The sequence below is a fragment of the Tympanuchus pallidicinctus genome, unplaced genomic scaffold, assembly GCF_026119805.1.
Source record: "Tympanuchus pallidicinctus isolate F22 unplaced genomic scaffold, pur_lepc_1.0 scaffold7, whole genome shotgun sequence".
NCBI lineage: Eukaryota > Metazoa > Chordata > Aves > Galliformes > Phasianidae > Tympanuchus > Tympanuchus pallidicinctus.
Genome location: NW_026294791.1, coordinates 28,970,741 through 28,981,015, shown reverse-complemented (window position 1 = coordinate 28,981,015; position 10,275 = coordinate 28,970,741). Strand labels below are relative to the sequence as shown.

Genomic DNA, 10,275 nt, shown 5'->3' with positions numbered 1-10,275 from the left:
AATGGCCAGGGTGAGAAGGGACCTCAAGGATGATGAATCTCCAACCCCTCTGCCACATGCAGGGCCACGAACCTCCACATTTCATACTGGTCCAGGTTGCCCAGGGCCCCATCCAACCTGGCCTTGAACACCTCCAGGGATGGACGGGGCATCCACAGCTTCTCTGGGCAGCTGTTCCAGCACCTCACCACGGCATCTCCGGCCTACTGACGGCGGCCCCGCTAGGGGCGGTGAGATGAGAGTCGGGGCCGCGGTGGGCAGGGAGGCGGGGCCGGGTGCCGCCGCAGCCGGGGCTCCCGAGGCGGCCGCCCTGCTCCGATGTCGCGCCCCGCGGCATAGCGGCGGCCCGGCCTTCTCCCTCGGGGCGGTGCTGCCCCAGCCCTGCCCGATAAAAGAAAGGCGGAGCGGGGCTGCCGCGGCGCTCAGACAAAAGCCGCGGCGCTTTCTGCGTTCCCCGCTGAGCGGAGCCCCTTCCCGCGGATCATGGCTCCTGGCGCGGTGCGGGGCGCCGTGCTGCTGCTGCTCGCCCTGAGCTCGCGCGCCGCGCCGGAGCCAGGTGCCGAGGCAGTCCCGGAGGGAGCCTCCACGCTGGCCTTCGTGTTCGACGTGACCGGCTCCATGTACGACGACTTGGTGCAAGTCATCGAGGGGGCGTCAAAGATTCTGGAGACGTCGCTGAAGCGACCCAAGAGGCCGCTTTACAACTTCGCCCTGGTGCCTTTCCACGACCCAGGTAGGGGTCGGGCTCCGGCTCCGCCAGGCTGGAGGGGCCGCGGGCGGTTCCGAGGTACGCGCCCGGAGCGGAATGCTTGCCGAGAAGCCCCGGTGCTGGCTGGAGCGGCCGAGGGTACCGAGTCCTCGCGGCAAGCATCTGCGCCGGTGGGGCTCCCGAGTACCTTTCTATGGAAGTACGTCCGTGAACTGAAACACCGCGGCGGCCGTTGTCTCCCAGTGCTCACGGCCCTTGTTTACGCGCGGCAGCTCGCACCGAAGCGGCCCGGCAGCAGGCGGGAGCTGTAGGGCTGGTTGTGGCGCTGCCCCGTCTCACCCGCTGCCGTTCCCGTTCCTGCCTGGGCCGCCGAGCCGTCCCGTGCCGAACGCACGGTGATACGCGAAGGAAGGCGGAGCGGCTTGCCCGGCCTGGTGCTGCGCTCGGCAAACGCCTTTTTTTCCTTCCTTGAGAAAGTGAATCAAAGAAAGGGGGATGAGAAGGCCCCTGAAAGTAACCTTTCTAGTTCTAGTTTCCGTGCTGTTTCTCATAATATGACATTCCAGACAGAAGTTCCTGAGCGTTCTGTGCATGAATGTCGTCAGATGAGAAGCGATGCCCTCATTTCCTGCGCTGTGGGCACTTCTGCTTGATAGTTTGCTATTGTTAGATACATTTTGAACTAACTGTGTGAAGACTGAAGAAAACTTGTCTTTGCAGACTTTGTTTTGTTATCCATACGTTTGTGTAGGTTCTCCTGTCTTTTAAAAGTTGTATCAAAAAAGGTCCATTTATGTATCTTAACATTTGATATCATCTTTGTTTTCCAGTTGTAATTTTTTTTTTTTTTTTTTTTTTCATGGATGCCCTACTGAAAGGGACGTACTCCTTGTGTTAAAGCTGTTTGAAAGGAGTGTGTTTAAACTTCTGTCTTACTTTCTGAAAATTGTTTCTGTATATCTTTCTTAGCAGGAAGCCTGGCCTAGCAGCTTGGATTGTATGCTTGTGGCAGTTCAGAGTGTTGTAGTCTGAAGTCTGGTATCTTTGATCCACTGATGACCAAATCTAGGTTCTTCAGTAGAAATTGTAGGATGTACTGTTGTGACCACTGCTTCAACATCTTTTATGGACCTACAGGGGAGTAACTTTTCTCAAAAATCTCGATCAGAAATCCAGCTGAACCTTACTGGAGTGTGATGTTACACAAACGCTGTGTATTGGTGCTGTGTAGTGATGTGCGAATGCGCTGTGGTGGTCTTTGGAAACAGATTTAAATGTAGTGTCATGATGCTGCAGTGATGTATGGCTTGAATGATGGTGTTTTGATAAAGCAATAATTGACAAATTTTTGTTTTTGTTTTTTGTTGACCTGAAGTTTTTGGCACAGAGCAAAACAGTGGCCCATCTGCAATGGGTTTCACCTTGAGCAACCTGGGGATATGCTGAAAGCTCCCTTTTGGAAAAGCCTTTTGATTTTTTATTCTCCTTTGTGTGCCAGCAGGCACACCAATGGTAACAGATAACAAGAATTTTTCTTTTGTGGTTTTCCAATGCCCAAACACAATCACAGAAGTTTAGTAGGTAGTGAAAAGGGCTGTTTTGAAAAGAAATTTCTTCCATTTAATGGGAAAAAATGAAAAAGTATCTCCCAATGTAAGGACAGCTGGCACAAGGAAATTTTGTGTTAGAACTAAAATTAAAATTTCTGATACAGAAAATATTGCAGTTAGTCCAAGTAGGTGATAAAGGAAGACAAAAGTATGGAAATAGAGGAGCAGAGCACAGGCTTTCTCTTATGTGCACACTTCTGCCATGGAACAGATACATGTGAGTGGTGATGAGCAAGCTCCTCTGACCATAGCCTCTAGCTCTGCTCAGCTGTAATACTGCTTTTTCTCCTCAACTTGCATGGCTGAGACCCTGTGCCAGCTGGCATTTTAGTGCATTTCTAGGTGGGCAGCATCACCACCACTTCAGCACTGAACATTGATACCCAGAGTTTCTCCAGCACTGTGGGAGAGGGGCTTGTGACAGGGTGTGGCAGCAGCAGGTGGGTTTGAGAGTTCCTGGGGCATTTATTCCCTTCTCACCTTGGGAGCTGAGGGCCTGGTGGGCTTGCTGTGGCTCTGCTTGTCTGTAGGCAGCAGCTCTGCCTCGAGATGCTTGCTGGGTCTCCTTGCCTTCTTCAGCAGGTGAAACTGTTGGAAAGCTGTCTAGTACCTGAACTAGCACTATTAATGGGTTGGCAAGGAGGAATAAACTGCTTGCTGATGAGGTTCCTGCAGGCAATTGTTTTGCGAATGTTTGCTGGGTGCTTGATAAAATTTTTATAGGACACAGAGAGATGTTGCCTCTGTTCTCTTTGATAAGAGTAAGTTCAGGGCAAAGAAAGTGATTCTCTCTGCTATATTCAAGCTCTTTCTACTTTGGCAGTTAAATGGGTTTTGTATTCACAGAATCGCAAGTGAAGAAGTGGACTGGCTAACAGGTCAATGTACAATTGTTCAGTGCTGTCTTGGATGTCTGAAGACCAGTGATAACCGGAACTGGGCAAAATCATAGAATCATGGAATATCCTGACTTGGAAGGGATCTGCAAGAATCACTGAGTTCCACTAATTGTTTAAGAGTTACTGTTACTGCTTATTTTACCACTGACAGTTTCAGTGGGAAAAATTTTTCCCCTAAGGCTCTAATCCCATCTCTTTGTTATTGTTACTGCTTCCAGGTTTTATGGTTGCTCTTATCAGCAGATTGACAATTTTCAATATCATACAGTCAGGAACAACTCCGAGTCATTGAGGATAATATCTAAAGCACCTACCAGTATTTTTTCCATCTCTGAGATCCTATGATAACTGTAGTGGGCATGTGTGTTTTGAGACCTACTGTTGTCACTGATAGAATCATTGTGGTGTTGCTAAAATCAATTAGCAGTGGAGATTTTCTTCATCTTTTGGAAGAAATTATTGCTAAAAGTGTGGTCATGTGGTTTACATGTAGATGAAACAGAAGACACTACTGCCTGTGCCAGAAGCTCCCAAATCTGAGTATACTGTAATGTGGTGACAACACCCAAAAACTTACTAGAACATCACTTGAAATAATTGTTTGGTCTCAACTCTGTGTTCAGCCTTACAGGTACGCACAGTGGTAGCTATTCCTCCCAAATCTTGAATCCTTTCTCTCAAGGGCAATAAATTTTATCCCTGTTTTTGCTGGAAGATGCAATGGAGATTTCATTATCTTCTGCTTTGCATTATGAATTATTTTTCATGTTGCATCTGAAATAGCTGCATGCTGAACTCGCATAGAAGTGACTTGTTCTGTTTTGCTTTGCTGTTTCCAGCTCCAGGCGGTGCCAGTAAGTGAAAAGTTCTGTAGCTCATTAGTAACACATCCCAGTGTTATTTTGTACCAAAAATTATCCCAGACATAGAGGCCTGCTGTTTGGAAGTGTGTGCCTGTTCTCTGTAGCTTCTGGAATTCACATAGAACATACTTTCTCTAGAAGCAAGATGTCCTGTGTTGTGTTCTTTCTCAGAAAGACATAGCTATAAAGTGCCATTATTATTCAACAACAATTTTTCAACAATTATTCAACATTCAAGGTGTGCAACAACATAACATGTCATTGTACAGACCTTAAATACATAGAATAACATGAAGCTCTGCACAGCAAGATCTGCCCCTGTCCCTGTTGATAGCTGCTGCCCCATTATTTCTAACTATTTACTGGTTGATCTTGAAGTATTGTGCAGACCTGAAACAGGCTGGAAAGCAGTCGAGACTGTGAGGTAGAAAACTAGCTAGGAGCAGCTGGTGCAGCACTTCAGACTGGGTGGTGCGAGCCCTGTGAAGGGCGCCTGGAAGGAGCAGGTGCTGCAGCCTGTGGCATCTGGGGGAGCGCTGCTGAAGTGGGCAGTGGTGGATGCCCAGCTGGAGGTTGCTGCAAGCAAGGCAGAGACCATCAGTGAGAGCTGATATACAGCCTTCAGACTTGTTTTCTGCTGCTTCCTCTGCTTTCTCTGGCTTCATCTCAAAGCGACAGCAATTGGTACTTCCACACTATGTCATATACAGAAGCTGGATTAATTTTGCTGATGCCAGTGATTTTTTGGCAGCAGGCAACACTGTGGGTGTTGGTAGAAGCTGCATGGTATGGAACCCAAACAGAAATTTCTGATATGAACAGTTGCTGAATTGGTTTATATGCTCATAAATCAAATTTCTAATAACTTTTAAGAAGAAGAGATTTGATGTAGATCTTCCATGCTTTTAAATTATGAGTAAAGGTGTCTGCACCACTGCTCAAGCTGGATACAGCCTGTCTTTCTCATCTAGAGACAACAGTTATTTTCAGAGAATGCACAGAAACTAAATGAATAAGGAGGTGTAAGCATTATATACACCTGTGTTACTGTAACTGAGGCCATAATCATTGTAAGGTGAATCTTCAGTGATATGTGCAGATTAATGATGACGCAGGCCTAGGAGGCATAGGGAGCCTTCACTAAAGAGAGGAATTGAAGTTCTCAGAAGAGAAGGACCAAAAAAGTCACCTGAGAGGCTGTGATTCCCAGTACATCTCCTTGTGGTTCTTAATCACCTGACAGCACAAGCTAAGTTTGAAGCAGGCACAGGACATGTCCTGATGGCTTCTGAACACCCTGTCTTGCATGATGGGACATGGAGCCGTGCTGCAGCAGGAGCAGTGTCATCTGCAATTGGAGGGACAGAGTTGGTGGGGCTGGACCCAGCTGGCTGCTGAAGGGTGGGTTTGCACTGGACTGGCTTTGTTACATGCTTGTGACGTTCCTCATCCTGCTATACCTGATGGTAGCAGCCTTGAAGTGACTTGCGGAAAATCAAACTCCATAACAACAAAGTAGTTATAAAGCAGGTATATCTTTTTATTAGAGCACACATTAATACACATTTGATACACAAGCTGTGAAGAGTTGCTTTAGCCAGACAAAGTTCAATAACCAACTGGTTAATTTGTTCTACAGTTCTATAAATCCAAATAAAGTATCATCCAAAGTAACTTGATGGATCACCTTTATTTGTTCCCATAGTTTATGCATATCTGTTTCTATTCTTTGAGTTTCGTCAACATATGCACAGCAGCTTTGATTGATTATAGTGCACATCCCTCCTTCTTTGACTGTCAGAAGATCAGGAGCCATTCTATTCTGCAATACTACTTAACTAAGAGAGGATACCTTTTTCTGCAATCTGAGTATAGCATCCATAGTTGAGTTCTCAATATTCTCTAATGTAGCTGATATGTTGATAATTGCCTTTTCTAGTTTACTTACTCCTAGACTAGGAATAAACCGTCTAATAAAACTGTGAAACCTAGAAGGCCTGTCCATAAAGGTTATTTCCCTTTTACCCTTTTCCAAGAGGTTCTCAGTATCCCTGCAGGAGGAGCTGTTCTATTGAAGTGCTAAGTATCCTCCTTCACAAGTGTCTTACATTGCGTCCTGTCTATACTTGCATACTGAATTTAGGTTCTTTTTCTTATTGTTGTGATTTTATTTGCACACCTATGCATACTTCTTGCTCCACCCAATAGTGTCCGATTGGTGGAGGGAATCCCACAGTGGGGGATTATTTCTTGGTAAGGCTGTACATATCCAACAATCAGTAATGTTTAGGCTAGCCACTACTCCTTTAATGATGTTTAAATAGGTATTTTTATGACAGGCTAAAGCAAGTCTTATATAATACATGCAACCTATAAAAATATTCTAAACATATTGTCTCTTAATCCTTAGCTTTAGTGGTCTGGTCTTCTTAATAGTCCTCTAGAGTTGAGATGTCTTCTTAACTTGTGTATAATGGATCCACAACGCTTGCTCTTTTATCTTCACTGTGGTGTGGGATGTCAATAAAACCAGGAATGGTCCTTCCCACTTGGGCTCCAGTAATGAATCTGAGAGGGTTTTAACATATATGTAATCTCCTGGTGCAATATTTTGTATAGGTTTGTCTAGGCCCCTGGCTCTAGTTCTCAGGACCCTCTTTTTGATCTCTCTAAACTGTCTCTGGAGGCTAATGACATACTGTGTTAACATCTCCTCTCCTACTTGGTCTGAAAACCCCTTCTGTAGAGAATAAGGTCTTCCATATTTCAAATGGGCTTAGCTCTTCTTTTACTCTGGGTTTCATTCTAATTCTTAGAAGAGATATGGGTAAGGCCTGGGGCTATGGTATACTTGCCTCTTGTCCTAGCTTAATGATTTGAAACTTGATTAGATGATTCATCTTTTCTACCTGGCCACTAGATTGTGGCCCATAAGGAGTGTGTAACTGCCAATCTATCCCCAACAGGTTACTTATTCGTTGTACTACTCTAGTAACAAAATGAGGTCCCTGGCCTAAGGAGATCGTAGCAGGAACTCCAATCTTGGGGTGATTTCTTGTATCAACATTTTTGTTACTTCCAATGCTTTGTTAGTTTTGCAAGGGAATGCCTCCAGCCACCCTGAAAAGATATCAGTTAATACTAGCATATATTGGTACGCCCTTTTCTTGGGAGTTCCAAAAAATCAACCTGCCACTGCTGTCTGGGAAAATTTCCCTTCCCTATTTGTCCCAACAGGACCTTGGGGCCTGTTCTAGGATTATTCTGTAAACAAATCTCACATTGCTGTGTTACCTGTTCAATGGTGGTATATAAATTCCAAGCCACGATCCCTTGGCTCAGGTATTTATACAGGGCCTTGGTTCCCCAGTAAGTTTTCCTGTGATCAACCATATTATGGCCCATATAGGGAAGTGGGAACTATTATTTTATTCTGTATCCTAATCCACCCTCCTTCTCTCACCTGCCCTCCTAAGTCCTCTATCAATTTTTGATCTTCTCTTGAATACCTTGGTTTACTTTCTATTTGAATTTTACCATCTGCAACCAAAGCCTGCACTTCTATGTCCTTCGTTTCTGCCACTCTTTTTGCTTCTCGGTCAGCTAATGTGTTGCCCACTTTTTGGTTGTTTCTCCCTTCTGGTGGGTTTTACAATACATGATAGCCATCTTCTCACGTAGTTGTACCACTTCTAGAAATCTCAAAATTTCTTGAGCATGTTTAATTTGCTTTCCGTGAGCAGATAATAGTCCTGTCTCCTTCCATATTGCTCTATGGGCATGTACAGCACCAAAGGCATATTTTGAATCCATCCATATGTTTATCCTCTTCCCTTTGGCTAGCTCTAATGCTCTGGTTAATGCAATAATCTCTGCCTTTTGTGCCAATGTGTTGGGTGCAAGGACTCTGGATTCTATCACCTATCTGTGGTAGTCACAGCATACCTGGCCTTGTGTATTCCTTGCCAAATGTAACTGCTACCATCTGTATATCAAGAGTCCTCAGCATCCTCCAATGGCTCTTCCTTCAAATCTGGTCTGCTAGAGTATACTGCCTTAATAATCTCCAAGCAGTCATGAGTTGCCAGTTCTCCCAAAGTTCCACTAAGAAATGATGCTGGGTTGATAATGTTAGTTGCTCTATCAGAATGGCTTGATACTTGAGAAATCTTTGTGGCGAGAGCCAGTGCTCTCCTTTTGCTTCCAATACTGTGGACACTGTGTGAGATACAAACACTGTGATTTTCTGGCCTAACGTGATCGCTTACTTTGTCTAGGATCCCAGCAGGAGTAGTGATCAGTGCTAAACTAAGCACCTCTATTAACTGATCATCTTCTACCTTAAGTTCCAATTTTCCTTCCCTAAAGTTTATTTCAGCTTTCAGTTGTTCTACTAAATGGTACACAAGTAAAGGCTTTGGTGAATTTGCATGTACAAAAATTTGTGTATCCCAACCTGTTTACCTATAAGCCTTCTCACTCGGGCCCATGGCTTCCCTTAAGGTTACAAATTCATCACTTCAGAGAGAAAGAGGCTCCAGCCTCTACCAAAAATTCCACACTTTGCTGCAATTCCTTCCCTAGCTTAATTTTCCCCACTCTTAACTGTTATTGCCAAATCCACTGCCTCTGTTTGCACTGCTTTCTTGTTCAATGGGGGCAGAACCCTCCCGTAATCTTCCTGCCCCCACCCAGCTCTTTCTGAGGAGATATGGGTCCTAGAGCCATGCTCTCAATTCCTCTCCGAAGGCTTCCCGTGCTAACTCTGGGATACCAGAGTTATATCTCTGCAGATGAAGTCTATTCTCACTTCCAGTGTCTCGTTTCGCAAAAACATTAACTACAAAAGAGTACCATTTGAAGGCCGTTTTTCACCATCTTCCAACCACCACTGATTACTATGTTTAATTAAAGTTTCTTTGCTCATGGAGCCCCCAGGCTTTCCAGCAGTATCTCAAGTGAGGTTTGCCTGGGAACTTCCTTTCCTTATGCTTCCCCATACTAAGTTTAATTGATTCTTTAATGTTCCCCAAGTCCATAATTTATAGCTAGTATATTAATTTGACCAAATACGTATTCCTCTTTAAACCCAAGTCCACATCCCCAACCAAAATGCTAGTTTCCTCTATTCCACTGTAATTTCTGGACAGTATTACAGGTCAAGTCTCTGATAACAAATACGAGATTGCAACTATTTTTGGGCTGAAAAAAACATCCAGTTATAGTCAATTCTCACATTCACACCTCTCACACCTTGGATCCAATATTTAGCATTCACACTATATAGCAGTTGCTTATAATGTCTCCATTGCTGGATAATGGAGTCTGCTTACTTCCCCAGGGCATGGAAACACCGAATTCCCTGGGCAAGAACAATAATCAATGTCCCCTAGCAATGAGAGCGCTTGTGTTATAAATGGAATTCCACAAACAATAATTTTATAACAGAAACACTTAACAATCAAAAAGATAACAACAGTGACAAACACAGTTCTTATTAAAACCAGTTCAGACATTTACTCATTACATAGATCCTATGAGGCCTCTTCCTGGCAGGTAAACTGCAACTTTAAACTATGGATCCTATACGCCTTTTGTAGCTATGATTTTTCCAAAGTATTACAAAGCTCACATTCCTGAGTGCATTATAACCTTGCTCTCAGGATGCCTTGCGAGGTTTTACCTGAGAGGTTCTTGGAATTCTTAAGATACCTCCCTAATTGGGTCCCCACTTCCTGAGGGAGGGGTATACTCCCACCCGATTGTGATCTCCCAACCTATGCCTGCAGGTCCGCCCTGAGGGGGAGCACCTTTGCTCCTTCCCCCCCACATAGGACGTCTCCTTATGACTTCTGTTCCCCTGTACTTACTGTATACCTTGTTTGCATCCAGGGTTCTTTCTTTGCTCTGTGGTGGCAGGTACGAGTGGTGGAGCCTCTCTGACAATCCTTGGGGCATGTCTAAAGAGTCTCCATCCTGGTCAGTCCTGCAGAACAATGAAGGATGCTCCTATCTGGCTCGCCAAATTGACTTGTGGAAAATCAAACTCCATAGCCACAAAGTGGTTATAATGCAGGTATATATTTTTATTACAGCACTGTGTGCACATGCTGGCTGCGAGGGAATAGCTCCTCCTAGGCTGCACACCAAAAGGTGACAGTTTGATGATATTTATAGAGACAAGTTATACTTAT

At 44.7% G+C, this 10,275-nt stretch overlaps 1 protein-coding gene across 1 annotated transcript in view; it reads left to right on the top strand.

Annotated features, from left to right (window-relative positions):
• The first annotated feature begins 317 nt into the window (after positions 1 to 317).
• HMCN1 (hemicentin 1) overlaps positions 318 to 10,275 on the top strand; it is a 179,625-nt gene continuing 169,667 nt past the window's right edge. Inside the window, exon 1 of the mRNA XM_052666768.1 lies at positions 318 to 733. Within this exon, the coding sequence (XP_052522728.1) occupies positions 484 to 733 (250 nt within the window). The 5' untranslated portion in view covers positions 318 to 483. The remainder of the gene's footprint in view (positions 734 to 10,275) is intronic.